Genomic DNA, 18,008 nt, shown 5'->3' with positions numbered 1-18,008 from the left:
GTTAGAACAAACGTCTTTGGAACCGAACATTCCTGGTTCGATTCCCGGCTCTTCCTGGTGTCAAGAGCCTGAAGTTAGATGGAGGCAGGTGATTGGCTGTGAGCCAGATGGAGGCAGGTGATTGGCCGTGGGTTAGATGGAGGCAGGTGGTTGGCCGTGGGTCAGATGGAGGCAGGTGATTGGCTGTGGGTTAAATGGAGGCTGGTGACTGGCTGAGAAGGGAGCCTCCCAAAGAAAGAAAAGACATTGTCCAATATTTCACAGTTGCATTTAATCTGTCAAAGGTGTGTTAGAAATCCACCATAGCAGCAGGTTGGACTTGACTTAAAATTTGATGTACAAAGTAAAAAAAAATCAAAAATAAAATCAATTAACCAGAAAATACTTCAATAACATTCTGCTTTGGTTTATTTGCATCAGCCCTTTAATGCCATTGTTGGTCATTCAAGTCATGAGAAGGCAAGATTGGTGAATCAACCATGATCGCTGAATAAAAAGTGTTGAGTGTCAGTGGTGAATCTGTTTTACTTTACAGTATCATGTCCATCTATAAATACAATTACAAATCCAGTTAATATTCTATAAAATATTTCAAAATCTTTTAAGTGTCTGGGAATTCGATAAGAACCTAACATTACCAAAAATACAAAACAATCTCATGCTTTCACTTCCAATGCCTCCTCTCACCACGTTCGCTGGACTTGTACCAGTTTGCTTTTTCAACGTTGCATCCAATTTGTCAACTGTAAAATGACAAAAGGCCTGAGCCACAGACACGGTGTGTTTGTCCTCCCCGCTGTTTTTCGGTTTCAGCTAGCGGTCTCTTTGTAGCTCAGGAGAAGGTCGCGGCAAGGATGGCCTCTTGCTGCTGGCGGTGGAGCGTCCCGATGCCTACTGCAGGAACAGCCAGTGCCGGTCGGCTCACCAGCTGAAGCTGAGGAGGGTCAGAAGAATGTCGGGTTTAGTGTTAGCGATCCGGTTCTCCATCACGTTGCTCGATAGACATGTCATGTGACTTCGGACAACACTTACTCTGCAGGCCAGCTGCTTCTCAAACCTGGGGGCTACGAAAGACCAGGGACCCATGTTCTGAGGCTCCTCCTGGCTCCAAACATATTCTGTTGGGAAATAGTGTCAATGGTGTTACTTGATGTTGTGTCTGGAATTTATTTTACATTTTTGAAAAATGATGACCCACATATTTACAGGCTGAGATATTACAAAAAAAATGTTGTGGTAGAGATATTACATGTCCATCCTTTTTTGTATACTGACTAATTCACTTTTACAGTAGGCGACCTTGTTCACAATCGAGCTGTACTTGTGGTATGTCTAAGCACCAACGTAAACAAACCCAACTGAAAGGCTTTCACTTGCCATAGTTCTTCCTAAGCACAGTGATTTGGCGCCAAACTCTACTTGGTTGACTGCTCCAATCCACAGTTCTTAACCATACTTGTACAATTCCTATTAGCCATCTGCCCAGGAATTGTTAACAAAAACAGTGAAACTGGTTAATTTCAGTTTCTTTGCGGCTGTTTTTCAGCATGCCGCGTAAACTGGACTTTTTGTTGGTAATAATAATCACCTTTGTTCAACCAGGTACATCAAATGAGAACCAGTTCTAATTTACAACCCGGGCCAGTGTTAACAAGGACAACTTACACTGCTGGTTGTCTTATTCTAATAAAATTAAGACATTAAGACCCAGGACAGACAGGAGGGACTATGTCTAAGGGCTGGCCAAGGGAAACCACTTGGTCAACAATCAGCATTTGACAAGCAACAAGGTCCCCGGTTTGATTTACCACAGGAAGCATCCAGAGTGAGCAACTGCTCATTTTTAAAAACTGCATGAATCCAAATATAAGGTTGCCAATATGCTGATGCATCGAGAAGATTCCTGATTCGGTTCCAGTAGTTTGTATTCTCCACTTTGCGTCTTGTCGGGTTTCCTCAACCCCCAAAAGCACAGTTGAATTGAAGACTAATTTGTCCAGGCGAGTGAACGATGAACTGTATCTCGTTGCCAAAGACAAGAAGATTTTAACATAACATGGACCAAGGGTGCCCACACTGCCAGCCACTTTTGAAATGTCCAAGGCAAAATGCTCTACTGGCAATAAAAATACTAAGCATACATATGAACAGAGTATACTTTACATTTAAAATATATATTGTTTATCTTACATAACAGCACGAACATGTATGGCATGATACAGATCTGCACCATTTTTGCCCATGACCTTACTCCGATGACGTCTTGCACTGAATGGAATCAGCTAGGGTTGCATAGTAACAGCAGCTGCTGGTCGCCTCAAACAGACCTCCAAATGATCATCAGCCCTGATGGAACGCTGTTTGGATTCAGATCTCAGGCTGGTTGTTCTGTATGTCAATGAAGTGATAGGCTCACAGTTGTTTTGTTTTGTTTTGTTTTGTTTTTTTTAAAGACACGTGATCTAATCTGAATTCAGTGGTTCACGATTCACTGTTTTTTTCTACGTTGCCCAGTCTCCTGTTGTGGTATTTATTTTGAAAGACGGGAATGCCATTGACCAGTAAATCGACGTGTTGGGCACCCCTGACATAGAAAACAAACTTGAAATATATCTGGTTCGCACTGTCCCGAACAAATTCTGAAAATCGGGCAATAATACCTCTCTTAGGTACGTGCTGAATTGAATTACCTGTGCTCCTTTATATGAAGTTAATAGTTGTTTTGCTTATTAACTTGTAGCAGAAATGTAAAAACATAAGCTTCACTCTTCAACCACCTTAATGTTGTCACAGCTACATGAAAAAAAAAAAGCATCTTCAGGTTTCAGCTTTACCTGTGGCATTGGGGTATTTTTTAAGCTCCAGCTGCAGGGCCTCCAGAGGGAATGGACACAGCTCCTCCACACGGACCAGGGCAGTGTTCTGCTTGGCCTCTGAGGAGTCCCTCTCTTTCAGCAGAGCGTAGTAGTGCTTCCCAGAGCAAAGCACCACCTTCCGAACGCTGGAGAATATGTTAAAAAAAAATAGGGTTCCAACTTTGGACATCAAGAACATAAACCTTGAATACAATCTAAAAAAAAATATCATGATGTTTGTACCTGTCGGCAGGAACAGAAGCATCGCCTAATACCGGTCTGAAAGATGTTCCAGGTGCCATGTCAGTCAGACTGGATGCAGCGCCCTTGGAAAATCGGCAAAGGTTTAAATTCAGTCTGAGCTACCCATTGACTTTGGACATTGAAATGTAAAAAAAAAAAACAACAACAATGAATCGCAGTCATCATGCCACTTACTGAGAATCGAAGCAGCGTTTTCGGGCCAACCACAATGAGAGGCTTGCGGAAGTTTCGGATCATCTGTCTTCTCAGCACGTGGAAGTACTGAGCTGAGGTGGTGGGGTTGACCACAGCCATGTTGACATTATCACCATCCACACCCTCTTCTTGACTATCGCACAACTGACACACACACACAGTAACAGTCATTATGTAATGAACTTTTTTTTTTCCACAGCAAAGACTTGAATCTCCACCTTATCACATATACAGGGAGGTATTCGACCAACATCAGCAAAGACTTGCGGCCTTTACGACATAAATCCCATGGATTATTTAAAGAATACATTTGAACAACATTGGGGCCCAAACCTTCAGCCACAGTCAAATACTTTCAGGGGATGAGAAAGGCTTCAGCAAGTGCAAGATTCGTGATCAGTCACCCAACTAGCAGAATATCCTGGCCACCGGTAGAAAAGAAAGCCACTGATATCAATGCAAGGATGTTTCTTGCAATGCGTGGAATGGTAGGTCCTGAGGCTTTAAACAGAGGGAAACAAGAGGCTGTGGACTTGTCAGCGTCAGAGCCACTGTCCGGGATGAAGCAGAAAGATGGCTCCCGATGATGATCTGCTGAGTGAACGCCTCAAGCAGAGGAGGCCCAGTGAGGTTGGGCCGGAGGAGCTTGTCCAAAGATACCAGGGGATTGAAAGGGCTAAACTGAAAGACAGCGCAAACACCGATCGTGATCGATGTTGGACATGAGACGGATCGAGATCGTTTTGTAAAAAGCAAAAGCGCTCCTCGTCGTGATCGGGCCAATTGGAGCAGTAACCCTCGAGCTGGGAGAATGGCTCCAGCAGATTTGAGGAATATCCAAGACCTCTGTCCAGAAGAGCACAATCCTGGGAACAGCTAGGATCCCGTACGGAATCCTGAAGCTCAAAGGCCTCGGGTAGAGGACCCAAGCTTGAAGGAGAAGCCAGAAGGGGCCTAACATTATTATGACAGTTTCCAAATATTAATTCATCCTTCTGTACTTATCAGAACTTATTACGTCTGTACTGAGTGGGCCGATAAATGTCAGTGGTGCTTCGGTTTCTCGTTATGCAACAGCGGGTACATCCGTGGGATTTGCGGGGGTATGTCAAACCTGCAGGAAGCGCTCCATACGACAAGAGGAGTGTTCGGGCCCTGCACCGTCGTAGCCGTGAGGCAGCAGGATCACTATCCCACATTGCAGCATCCATTTTGCTTCACCTGGGAAACAAGTTTCAAAGTGTTTAAACAGAATCTACTTGGCAGACGTGATTCAGCATGGCTTTTTGCTGGCTCGGTGGTACATTGAACAAATGAAACGCTGCATCTGTAATCTTGTCACTATAAGGAAGTTGGGTGGTTAGGCATTTACCTCCAGAGATGAAAGTGTCGAAGATAATCTGCGCTCCATTGAAGAAATCTCCAAACTGGGCCTCCCAGATGGGCAAGAGCTTTGGCAGTGTGATACTCATGCCATACTCAAATCCAAGGACCGCCTCTTCTGACAGCGGGCTGTTACACACCTACACACAAAAAAGACATTGCTATGTATGACCGGCCTTTTTTAAATGTGCATAAAAGTTAACGCAAGTCCAAAAATATGTATGTGTGCGTGAGGACCAAGACCGGTCAAAGAACACGTGCTACCTCCAGGAAGCCCATCTGCTCCGGACTGATGTGATTTAAGGGAATGTACATCTCGTTGTTTTCCTGACACACCACCATGGCATGTCGCTGACTGAATGTACCTCTTCCCACATCCTGCCCACTGATACGAATATCAAAGCCTGTAAAAATGGTTTTCTTAACTTTTTCTTTTTCTTCTGGGGAACGTTTGATCTTATTTAATGATCTGACAAGACAGACCTTGGCAAAGGAGGGAGCCAAAAGCCAAGGCTTCCGCCGTGGACCAGTCCAGTTTGGTCCCCTCTTCCAGCTTCTGGAGCCGAGCCTGCGGACACAGAAACCCGAGGGTCTTTTAAATGTTCTCTCATCTACAACCCGATTAAATATTGCATCCCCATAAACAGACAAAAATCAAATAAAAAAAATATATATCACCAAACCTGTACATGGGTCTTCCTCAAGTGGCTATGTAGCTGAATGTACTCGGGCACGTCCACCGACTTTGCACCGACAAATTGCAAGAGGGGGATGGGAACCCCTGTGTCCCAGACGGTAATTTTGGCCTGCGGCTCCACCAGTTCCTTCCAGCGGCCCTGCAGGTTTGTGGGCGGAGGGTTGTACAGATTCATGTCAGTCAGCTTGTTGTTGAGAAAACTGTAGTGTTTGGACTTGATCTCGTCACGCTCCGCTTCGGTCATGGATCCCTCTGCAACCAGCTGCTCGCAGAAAGAGTCGGGGACGCTCTTGCGAGAACTGCAAGGAAACAACAAGTACAGACAATAATTCTGCTAAGTCATTGTACATTCTTTAAAAGGAGGAATAATGTTTTTTGACTAAACTGCAGCACAGAAGCAGTAGGCACTTTTTTTTTTAGGTGAAATGACCAAAACATTCACAGAAAGTCGACAAAAAATTTACAAATGGCAGGAAAAAGCGTAATCACCTGATCATAAGCAACAAGTTACTAATAAGACTAGATCGGTACTGATGCTGATGTTTAGTAACTCAAGCAAGTTTCTATTATTTTGAGGAAAAAAAACAAATAATAAATTGAGTGGGTTCTTTTTGAAAAGGTTACTAACAGAATTTTTACCAATCAGCAATCTTTGTGGTGTGTCCGCAGTACAATCGGGACCTAGATTTTCAATATCAATATATTCCTGTTGTGTTCAGAGGTGTGCTGTCCTTCTGCATGTGCCCATACAGGGTCTCTGCAAGTATCAGCTCATCAAATTTAATCAATTTTAATGCCACTTTAAACAAATTTAATGCCCATGTCCAACTGCAGATACATTTTTTTTATTATGTCAATCAGCATTATAATGTCAATGTCAATTTGCACAGTAGCAGATATGTGCAAATGACCTTTTGAGTGGCTATGGAAGTAAAGAATCATATGGGTTTAACTTTGTGTATGATTATTAATGCATATTTATTACTGTGTTTACTTGTTTTTTCCCCATCAAGTGTAATTAAATGTTTAGTGCTTCTAGACTTTGAATTGAATGCCTCTTATTGCTATTTAAGGCCTTCACTTTTACTTTTAATGCTTAATAGTGACCCGTAGAAACCCTGCCACACAGGGCCACGGGACAAATGATAGAACAGGTCTTTCAACAGGTAAAACCCACTGAGTAAAATAAGAATAAATATGTAGTGAGAGCATTTGGGTGTATAAGCCAACCGTTTCACTGACCGAATGATCTTGTACATGGCCGGGTTGGTGAAAAAAGGTTCGTCCAGTTCATTGTGGCCCCACTGTCTGTAGCAAAGCAGGTCAACGATGACATCCTTCCTGAACCGCCGCTGGTAATCCACGGCCAACCGGGCGGCCCGCAGCACCTCCACCGCGTCGTCGCCATTTACGTGAATCACAGCGCAGTTCACCATCTTTCCTGTTAAATGGATGACAACATGGAAAATTTGAAAACAAAAAGTCGGTCACCTGAGTAATCAAGATTTTTTATGAGATTTCATGGAAAAGCTGCGTGGCCCCGCTTGAAAAGCTGAACTCTAGTGAAATCGATTCATCATCCTTCTTGTGAAATCTATTCGTCATCCAAGATGGCGGTGCAAGTTGCTTTATGCATACATGATCAGGACTTATTTCAAAACAGAAGCATTGTTTGGAGTGAGGGCGGCATGCAGGCGCAGTGGTCTATTGTAAGTCGCTTTGGATAAAAGTGTCTGCCAAATGCGATGTAATGTAATGTAATGTAATGGTTAGTTCTTTAGCAAAAGCAAGAAGGACCCCGGTTCGATTCTGACAGCGGACCATTGGTTTCCTCAAATAGTCCACAAACATGCAACACACATGTTAATTGGAAAAATAGGTGAAATTGCACAGATGTGCGAATGAGAGTAAATGGATGTCTGTATGTGGCCCTGCGAATGACTGGCCTCCTGCCCGATGGCAGCTGGCATTGGCTCCAGCATTCCTCACAACCCTGAGCAGGATAGACAATGGATGGATGGATGTTTGGATCGGGAACATCCTTCCCTAAATGGATTTTTCGCAAAAGGAAGTGTCTGGAATCAACAAAAAGCCATTCACCTGGCCTACACCCGGTTCTGTGTAGAGAACACAGAACCAAACACGTCAGCCCTGGCTCGACCGTACTTTTAACTCTGCTGAAAGCCAGAAATGCAACACTGTGCTCTGGAGACAGGGGAGGGATTACTGCCGCCGAGAAAAAATTACAACAGTAACTCAGGGACGACACCAACAGCATGCAACAGGAGATCGGAACAATCACCAACCGACTGACAAGTGGTGACAAGCAACAGGCTGCTGTCGCTTCCTCTCAAACACACCATAGCCTGGTGAGACCGGGAGAGCTCATCTCCTTCAAGGCTGTATTCCACTCCTCTTCTCACTTTTCACACCCGACTTCACTCCTATTCATGCCTCAAACTGCATTGACATGTTTGCAGGTGACTGCTGGGGGGGATTGACAACCATCAGGCCAAAGAGAGGAGGCCCGGGCCTTCATGCCCCGGCATGAGGAGCTCAGCTTTTACTTCAGGAAACTCAAGAAAAGGGAGAAGATGTGGACCAGGCGGCGAGTTTCCAGTAACTTGGCATTGATTTCAGGACCAGATGTGGGGGGTGAACACCAGGGAACCGGTGAAAAAGACTCAGAGGAGACTCTTCTGAGGCTCCCGGAATATGTAATACATATAAAAAAAAAAAAAAAGAAAAAAAAAAATTAAAACGCATTTGTTGACATTTGTCTGAACATTGTTTGACATTTGTTATGAAAATAAGCTTGGTTTTGAAGGCTCTGATGTTTGCTTGCATTTTATGCACAAACCGGTTTTTCCCTCGTAGCTTCACGCCCGGCTCATTCATGTGTGTCAGTCCGTCCACAGTAATCGCTATATCACAAAGCCAATCTGTGTCATTCGGCTCAGGAAAATTCTCAAGTAGCTCCAAAAATGAAATAATCACCTGTTTGAGCTCCCACATTCATTTATCCAGTCATTCAAATCAAGTATGAATCCTGTACCAATCTTTGGCGGTCCAGATTAAAAAGACCAACGGGCCAGATGTGGCCTGCGGGCCGTAGTTTGCCCGCCCCTGCAATAAAGAGTCTTATCCGAATCTAACATTTAATGCGTTTCACTAACCGACATCACTGCAGTACAAAGACGATCTCCCTCTGTCCGATGGAGTGGTGTAACCCACTTGGTTGTTGACGATGAGGTGGATGCTTCCCCCGACTTTGTAGTGGGGAAGATTCGAGATGGTGAGCGTTTCTGTGACGATCCCTTGCCCGGGGAAAGAGCCGTCACCGTGAACCTGCAGAGCGAAGCACACGGAGTCAGAGCAAGAAAAAGGTTGACTGACTGTCTTTTTTTTATTTCATTTCACCACTAATTCAGTTTCTATACTTGTGCGATCGGTGTTGAAGGTTACTTAAAGTAACCTCGAGTGATGTGCACACGGGAAGCCTGTCGCGTTTGGTTGGGCATTTAGAGTTAGAAGTGAACACCACAGGGTTTGCGTGTGGAAATGAGTATTTCTTCAGTGTTGTAAGCCAGCTAGTTAAGAGGAAACCATTAACCAGCCATCTTGTTATTATAGAACCCGTGTCTATGTGCATATTTTAGGACGTGTCTTTATCTTGTTCCGCGGCTGTTGGCCGTCTATCGGGCCTCTAAAACTAATTTCGCTTTCAAGAGTGGAATGTCAATTGAAAAAAAAAATCCTTGAAAAGGAATGTTATCAAATTGATTTATACACATTTCAGTCAAAGCTTTTGAATATCCATGAAATTCTTGGACCCCAGTGGCAAAATTAATCCCAATCCTTGAAATCATGCTTGAAAAAGATAGACAGCCAAACAGGAGGGTATTCATTTTTTTTCCCTCAGCTTTTTCCTGCATGTGATAAATCAGACAGTAAAGACAGATTCCGTCCAGTTCTACTCTGACCGGCAAAATGGACCCAACGCCTGCCGGTGTCGTCTCTCTACCTGCAGACAAACGACTCGGTCCCCTGGCAGGGCACTTTCGTCGGGCGAGTAGTCTCCTTCTCGCTTGAGTTGCTGCCTCGCCCGGGTTTTGCCCTGGGCCACTGGGTTGACGGCCTCCAGGTGAGACGGGTTGGGCAGCATAGTTACGTGGAGGGGGTCACCGGCTCCAAAATCCAGCTTCACTGAGGATGTGAGGTGGGAAAGAACGTCGCCTGTGGCGGGCGATGTGTCCGGGAACTCGCTGAGGCCGCCCATCTTACGGAACATCAGCTGGAGAGAAGCAATTACGTATAGAGTTAGGTTTTTTTTTTACCTCAAAGTTCAAACGATCACAACGATTTCAACAGGAATAGCGATACGCATCGTCTTCAAATATTCATTTTGCTTGTCCAGTACCAGCTGATTCTTTTTGCCCACTTCTATGTTGTTGCTGCATGGATCTTACGAAGAGTAGCTTGAATACATGAACATTTTACCAAATGTAGTACAGCGTCGATGCTACTTAAGATACCACCAAAATGCTTTTTTGCACTACCCCATCTCATCTGCACAACATTTATATTTATACATATTCTCAGAGATAAAGATGTTGAAATTCTCTTTGGGAGCGACAAGGACGGACAGGATCAGGAATGAGTCCGTCAGAGGGACGCATTTCTATTTCACTTTTTACGACCCACATCTTCCACTGTGCACCTGCCTTTTCTAACCATTCCCTGCAAAAGGCATTTTCTTTTTATATTTCTGAATATATTGAAAATAGTATTTGTTTATTTTTCCTGTATCATCTATTTGCATATTCTTTCTATTATAAACTACTTGCACACTTTTCTGTCTCCACTGTCTACCGTGTAATGCTGCTGTGACAATTTTTTTTCCCCGTTGTGGAATCAATGAAGTCAATCTTATCTTATCCCACACTTTCAGCGACGATGTTCGGCAATTGTGCTAAAATAGTGCAACATTTCAGACCTGTTTGCCCTAAGCTCACACCTGATGAAGACCATGGAGAGGATCATTCTCAGTCATCTCAGACGCCCTCCGGTTCGCACACCGACGGGCCGGTGGCGTGGATGACGCCATCATTTACCTGACTCACGGGTCGCTCTCCCACTTGGAGAGCACAGATAGCACTGTGAGTCATGTTTTTTTGACTTCGCCTGTACAAATCAGCCATCACTGCTCAGGGGGAAGCTTGAGGGAGCAGGAGAGGACTGCAGACTGGCTGCATGGACCTCCGATTACCTTCCCTCTTCATATAGGACTACAGATACAAAACGGACAGCTGCCAATTAAAAAATGTCTCCGACAGCACGGCCAATGTTGGACATGTATCTTTCTCTGACACTGCTCCTTCAGCCGGACTCCTGCAGCCATGCTACAAGAAGGAACACTAATGCAGGTCCTTCGTCCTATCTGCTATCACACTGTTAATTACGCAAATTAATAAGCATTTGCTTGAATTATTGCACAGCGTAGATGCTGCTCTAGAGCATCACCAAAACATCTGCATTGGCACTACCTTTCTTCCTCCAATCACTGTCACAACACCCATCCGTGCAAATTTTATATTACAATACATGTTTCTCTTCGGGAAATATCTCCCATTTGTCATTCCACAATAATTTCCCATGCAAGGCATCTGTGAAAAAATAAAATCATTAGACTGCTGTGACTATAATGTGGGCGGCACAGTGGCGCAGTGGTTAGCGCCTCGGCCTCACAGCACGAAGGAATCAGAAAAAAAATTGGGAAAATTACCCCGAATGATTGAGTGAGTGAATGGTTGTTTGTCTATATATGTGGCCGTGCAATTGACTGGCAACCGGTCCAAGGTGTACCCCCTTCTAGCCAAATGACAGCTGGGATAGGCACTAGCATCCCCCACGACCCCGCGTGCAGGATAAGCAGCAGAAGATGGAGGGATGTTTACATTGTACATAGTCAATTCCGTTAAGATTTTATGTACACATTCCTCCATGTTGCTGTCACAATTGGATTTCCCCGGCATGGGATCAGTACAGTCAGTCCTTATCCTGAACACGCGACAATGCCATCAAGGGGAGAAAATTGTAAAAACACACAAGACTGTCTCTTGGATACATTATGCCTGACTGATAATGTTGTATTTTCTGAGCGTGCGATTTGCATGACCTAACACCTGCAGGCCAGGTAAAATTTGTTCATAATACAGATGAACAACACCTTGGGTTTACTCCTATTTACATAATGTCTGAGCTGACAAAATCCCACATGCAAACAGCACAAAATTAAAAAAAACAAATCCCTTTTGCCTTTGAGGGAGTCTTCCACGTGCTCATCTCACCTCCGGAGGGAACTTCAGCAGGCCCGTGAGAAGGTTGAGTCGGCCTCTGTGTGGCATTCCAATTATAATATCGGTGATTCCGCTGTGGGCCGAATGGTGGAAAAGCTCATGGAAAAATGCCATCATGCTTTCCGCTCCTTCTCCTCCGTAGCGTTTCACCGTCGCAAATTTGGTGGCCAGGAAGTGGTCGAATTCCTGTGGATCGTGAGAAGAAAAATGAGCTGGCGACAATATTCCAGGTGTGTCGTGAGACACATCGAAGGCATCGTCACCTACTTGAGACTCCAACATAATCTTTGCCAGCTGCCGCTTCTCCTCGGTGGAGAGAGACTGCCGCTTGAGCTCTTCGAAGTGGTCGGCGAACCATTCCCTCTCCTCTAGGCTGTCCAGCTGACCGATCTCCACCGACAGATGCCCGCAGTAAATTTCGTCCAGATAGCTCCGGACCTCTTCCACCGAAGCCTTGTCCTTGCCAAAATGCTGCAGTACTACAGAATTGTACGTAAGCAATGGTGATAAGAGTTACATGTGAAAACACATAACCTTTGGAGTCAAAACAAAAGCAGAGTGTAAAATCAACAAAGGGGTTAAACAGCAAACGTGAAATATCTGTATCGCCATCAATTCTGTTGTATTTGTCTGAATGCCACGATTTCAACTACAGAAAAAAAGAAACTGACATTTCACAGCACAGTCCCAATCAGATAAGCCGCAGGAAACCTTTTTTTGGTTTTCATTTAATTTTCAGAAATCTGTCAGGATCAATCCCTGTGGCGGCTCACCACAGGATGCAGACGCCGCTGCCCCGGCTGGAATCAGTCATCAGCATAGATGCATGATAAGTTTTATAGACAATGATTGTACAATTTATTATACAGATGTGCAGTTTATTTATACATGTGTGGATTTTACTATGCTTGTGCAATCTCATGTGCACTTGGGCCCTATAGAGTGATTCTTACTCTGAGAAATGTATCAAATTACTGCACTGAATCGGCAGTCTTTGCAAAGATCCGGAGCTTGCAAAGCAATCTGAGTGTGCAGGAGAAGAAGCCGATGCAAGAGCAGTTTGAGGATGCGGAGGCGTCCAGACCCGCGAGAACTCTGACATCCACATCCTCCACTTACCCGAGGTGTCGAGCTGTCCTGCGATGGTGCCGACGAGTGTGCTGATCTCCGGGACGGCGTCGACCGTGGGCTTCTGAAGTAGCAAAGGGTTGATCTGTGCAGCCTTGTGTCCGTGGGCTCTGTACGCCTCGACGAGACGAGCCAGTCCGTGATCTGAGCAAAGCAACAGAGCGGTCAGGACGACCGGGACCACAGCCCGGTGCTACGGGTCGCACCGGAGGTGGAACTGGATTCCAACTGAACTTGTTCGACCAGATATGAAGATCCTCCCTGCTTATTACAGTGACGTTATTAATGAACTACAAAAGCTGTTATTTTCCATTGGAAGTTGTGCAAGTCGGAGATCCGTCTCTCACTAACCTTGACCCGGACTGCCAGAGTTGCTCTGCAACGTGTGTTCCCTGTCAGTGGGTTTGGGACGGTACCCGTAAACTCCCGTCCGGGTGTGGTACCAGCGGCCCGCGGCCTGGCGACAGACGCTTAACGGCAATCTGAACGCGGCGTTTTTCAAGTAAAGTACAAGCGACATGATTCTAACGAGTGAAATTGCAAGTTCGTCTTGTACCGGTGGCTCATAAGCAACTATAGAACGGCGGCCATATTCCCCAGTGAGGAGATGGGAGGAGACGCCTCGGCCAATCACCGGGCAGGGTTCTGCCCCCTGAAAATGACCGGTGGAAAAAACCAATCCCCGGGCAGGATACTGCCCCCTAAAAATGCCCGGAGGAAACAACCAATCACAGGGCAGGATTCTGCTCCCAAATAAATGCTCAGAGGAAACAGCCAATCACCGGACAGGGTTCCGCCCCCTAAAATGTCCGGAGGAAACAACCAAACACCGGGGGCATAACGTTTACCTCCCTTCCCTGGACGTCAAAACAAAAATAATATCTAAATAAATTTGATAAGGAATCGATTGCCACGCTGCGAACTATGTATCTGACTCCCCCAAGGCAAAAGAGACCCACTTTTAAATTATGAATGACATCTACCCATCGAAGGAATTATTAAGGGTACGCTTTGATATTGCAGGTAATATTTGTACTTATTGTGAAGACAATATTGAAACCACAGACCATATATTTTTCTCAGGCAAAAAAGTACAGGGCTCTTGGGCTAAAACTCAAAAATGGGTTTAAGACAAATTTCCATCATCACCAGTTTCCTTCTCTAGAGATTATATAATATTTGGTTTACTGTTAAGCAACAAAAGAGATGAACCATGTGTCAATGTGATTTTTGGCCTGGCCAAGTTCTTCATTCACCAAAACGGAATCCAAAAATGTTCCCCCAATTTCATATAAACGATTTTGAGTTGTGTAAAAAATTCTTAAAATTATGGAAAAATCATCAAAAAAACAAAAAATATACAGTTTGATGTCTGAGAGTCCCTGTGAACCACCAAGTTGAATACATATTATATTCCCCTTTCAAGTTTTTTTTTTAATCTATTTATGTACTTTCTTTTATTTTCTTCTTCTTCTAGCATTAAACATTTCTCACAAACCTTTAAAAAAAAGTTTACGTTTCCTCCCACTTCAACTGCAATCCATCTGGTTCAAACATGTCCTCGCAGCTGAACAAAACAAGCGAATTTCTCTTTTGTTTACTTTGTGTCCATGTCCTTATTCTGACACTTATCTACCCCATGAAAAGTGCAGATCAGAGAAGTGCAGGTACACAATGTGGCCACCAGGTGGTCCTATGACAATGAGAATATTTTGCGATCAGGCCCTTCAGTCACTATTAAATGATACGGAACTAAAAGTTTTGCAACTTAGAATTGTCTTTCTCTTCATTGAAGACAGATGTAAGTTGAAGATGATGCTCTCAAAGCTCAAGAAGCTGGAATAGTTCTTATAGGCCAGCAAGAGGCTTTTTGGTTGGACTGGGTAAATTTCAACAGGGGAACAATAATCGTGCATGGTGGCAAAATAGGTATATGTACAGTTCAGTGCAAAAAAAAAAAAAAACAGTCATTTAATAATACCATACAATAGCAGGTGAGAAATGAAGTGGATTTAAAGGCAGTATTTAGTGCATAATACAGTAGCATCATAATGGATTTTTCTGTAACCGTGCAAAAATGGCAGTAGTGCAAAATTGTGCAAAATAGTTCTCCCCGAGGGCAGGAGGCTGAGAAGGCTTTTGCTTGCTTGAGTTTGCAGAGAAAGTAGAGGCGCCGGTGTGCCGCCTTCGCCACTGATGTTGTGTTCGTGGTCCAAAAAAGTAGTCAAGAGTCAAAGAATTTATTGTCATATGTACTGTGTGGAAACATGTTTCCACCGTACAATGAAATTCTTACTTTTGTGTCCGCATTGAATTTGGCTAGTATGCATCTGTGGAGCGGGCAAACACGCCTGCTAAGGAGGGCGCCGTGTAAAAGAGCTAAAAGAGAGTGGTATCTCCTCTTTTATAACATTTTAAAAATGTCGTTTTGACTTTTAATTTGACCCCTCTTCTGGACCCTGGAGGGATTTGTGTGTCCCGTTGGTCCTCTGAGCCCAGTTGTAGAGGGATTTATGCAAACAGGTCTTCTGTGAGGGACCAGATAAAATACAGTTCAGACGACCCTGTGGAACTAGTTTTCCCTCACCCAGACCCAGGTCAAGGACGATTTCTTATTTAATGTTTATGCACGGCCAACTAGGTGAACAAAATGAAAATTGCAATTTAAAAATTGCAATTGCAATTTTTTGGCATTTTTATTTCAATTTTAAAATCATTCATGATTATATATATGTACCGACCGACATTATTTATTTTAAAAAAATGAAAGGAAAAAAATTAAAAAGGAAAAAAAAAAGTTTCTAATTTCAATATTAATTGAAAATCCTCGTTAAAATATTTAAAGAAAACAGTTTGGCGGGCCGGATAAAAATGCAAAACGGGACGGATGTGGGCCGTGGGCTGTGAAATGCCCAGGTCTGGTGTGGACTCACCACCCACACAGGAGGGGCCAAGGGGTCCAATGCATTGTGATTTTCTTTGAATAGTTTAACAAGTATTTTCAATCAATGTTGAATTTAGAGTCTCTTTATTTTTTCCTTCGGTTTGATTTTGTATGGATGATTACATTCAACATAATGTTGAAATAAAATAAAATAATAATAATAGAATTCGAATAAATTGCAATTTTCATTTTGTTCAATTTACATACCTAGTAGCCCGCGCATCAATTAAATATGAAATGTGCCCCACCAGCCAAAATAATTGCCCACCCCTGCTCCAGGGACATGGGAATGTCACTTCTCTGGTGACATTCCAGCTAGATGTAGTCAGACTGGCCACGGTGCACTGCTTGGACTTTGGAAGTAGTCTACCTGAGACGGGCTGGACTCTCTTCTACCCCTCAGTTGCCTCCACCAAGGCACCGGTCAGGTGTGCAAATACATCTTGCCACCCAACTCAGCACCTCACTACATTTGGGTTCAACAGGGTGGACAAAAAGGTCGCCACTCACCATCTCTGGATGTGTGTGGGGGGGGGGGGGGGGGGGTTCTCACTGTTTGTGCCTATGCACCCAATACTTCAGCCCACTGTCTCTTATTAACAGGACTTGTAACACGGTGAATGGCAGAAATGGGGCACCGCGGTAGAGGGAATACTTCAAAAGATCTCCTCAATCCCTCCGATACGTGTTCCAAAGAGGAAGCAGTCTGGGGGTGGGCTCCCCTATTTCTGTGGCCAAAGTCCCCAAGTGGTTAAAAAGCTCCTCAAGGGTAGATGAGATCCCCCTGAGCCTCTGGATCTGCGCCCGCGAGCCATATTTGGCTCTTCCGGTTTCCAATTTTGAGTTGGAAAAAAAAAAAAAAAAAAGTTTGGAACTGCTTTTAAAATACTTGTGATATTTCTTCATAATACAGTGTCATTTTAAAGTAAACAGATATTAGTTTTGAAGATAAATTTCACGGGTCACCCGTCAGTTGGGTCGGGGAACTAATGGCTTCCGAGTATGTCCGGGTCATTGTTAAGGTGAAGAAATTAATTTTCTCAGATAGCCAACTAATTTATCCGCTTCAACCCTTGTAACGGTAAAGATGGCAAAAAGAAATAAAGAAGATGATAACCGATCTGCGGTATGTCTAATATGCAATGATAAAATTGCATCAATGAAATGGTCAGATATAAAGCGGCACTTTGAACAAATCCGGAGGTCGCATTAAAAGTAAGAAATACTTAAATTTATTATACGTTAAAAATACTATATGGCTCCCAATGAAATATATTTAGAAATATTTGGCTTTTATGGCTCTCCCACTCAAAAACGTTCCTGACTCCTGCTCTAGATGTTGTGAGGTTTTCTTCAATCCATGGGCATGTGAAAACCAGTTTGGTGATCCCCCTCTTTAAAAAAAATTTTAAAAAGGGCGTTGCGGGAGTTTTATGGACTTTGAGTTGGCATTCAACCATGTCCAGACCTCTTGGGAGTATTTCCAAATGAGTTGGACAAAGTGGAAGACTGGGCATCTACTCGGGCTGCTCCCTCTGCGATCCCACCCCAGATACAGTGGCGGAAAATGGGATGGATGGATGGACAGGGCATGGGAGAATTAGATTGCCAGCCCAACATATTCAGCTCTGTTCAGAATGACCTTCCCAACATTTACCGGTCATTTCAACAGACATATTCAAAACATTTCCCCGTCAAATACCCATTTGGAGTTACTGATCACTACAAACCACATCCATGGATTAGTCATTTTTGGTCATGGGATATTCAAACGGGTCTCAAACCACTACATTTACTATCTATTTACTGGTAGATTTTGTCTGTGATGAATTTGAAGGTTAAAAGGTAAATGTTTAAATTTTTTTAAACTTCAATTTTCAAGAAACTTTGGTTCCCTTTCTACGAAAGCGTACTCTTTCCCGCGCTTTCAGATCGATCTCATTTCACACCTGGTCAAAAGCCCTTCTTTCTTGGTGTTTTGTCTTCAAGGAAGTTTTTTCAATCACCAACTTGTTGTCTTCTGCTGAAACCTGGAGACCGCGCTTATTCTGGCAAGATCTTCAGTGAGCTAAAACATTTGTTTTCACAAGTTTTTCCAAGTTCTCATCACTTTGTTTTCTGTTTGTAAAGGTTCCCTCCAATTGCACTGGCACAGGGTACAAAGCGCATCCGGTTTGTGGAGA

General features: G+C 43.8%; 1 protein-coding gene across 1 annotated transcript; it reads right to left on the bottom strand.

Moving 5' to 3' along the window:
• Positions 1-251: 251 nt before the first annotated feature.
• Positions 252-13,473, bottom strand: dhtkd1 (dehydrogenase E1 and transketolase domain containing 1). Its single transcript, XM_086149514.1, has 17 exons — positions 13,233-13,473; positions 12,873-13,025; positions 12,021-12,232; positions 11,745-11,939; positions 9,419-9,688; positions 8,571-8,742; positions 6,637-6,835; positions 5,381-5,693; positions 5,181-5,265; positions 4,962-5,101; positions 4,687-4,837; positions 4,429-4,535; positions 3,294-3,458; positions 3,099-3,181; positions 2,835-3,001; positions 1,033-1,118; positions 252-934 (listed from the first exon to the last, which is right to left on the bottom strand). Exons 1-17 carry the CDS (start codon positions 13,399-13,401, stop codon positions 833-835), a joined length of 2,769 nt encoding a protein of 922 aa, XP_086005640.1. The 5' UTR covers positions 13,402-13,473; the 3' UTR covers positions 252-832.
• Positions 13,474-18,008: the final 4,535 nt, after the last annotated feature.

This window comes from Fistularia commersonii, chromosome 7, assembly GCF_037954325.1.
Source record: "Fistularia commersonii isolate RoL2024-O1a breed Wild chromosome 7, RoL_Fcom_v1.0, whole genome shotgun sequence".
Taxonomy (NCBI): Eukaryota; Metazoa; Chordata; class Actinopteri; order Syngnathiformes; family Fistulariidae; genus Fistularia; species Fistularia commersonii.
This window is presented reverse-complemented; position numbering and strand designations above follow the sequence as displayed.

Excerpts from the sequence above, each read along its gene's own strand:
- dhtkd1 (XM_086149514.1), bottom strand. The coding sequence starts at position 13,401 with ATGTCGCTTGTACTTTACTTGAAAAACGCCGCGTTCAGATTGCCGTTA. Across the intron at positions 11,940-12,020 it reads AGATTATGTTGGAGTCTCAA|GAATTCGACCACTTCCTGGC; the intron begins GTAGGTGACGAT and ends CACGATCCACAG. Across the intron at positions 935-1,032 it reads AGAAGCAGCTGGCCTGCAGA|CTTCAGCTGGTGAGCCGACC; the intron begins GTAAGTGTTGTC and ends GACCCTCCTCAG.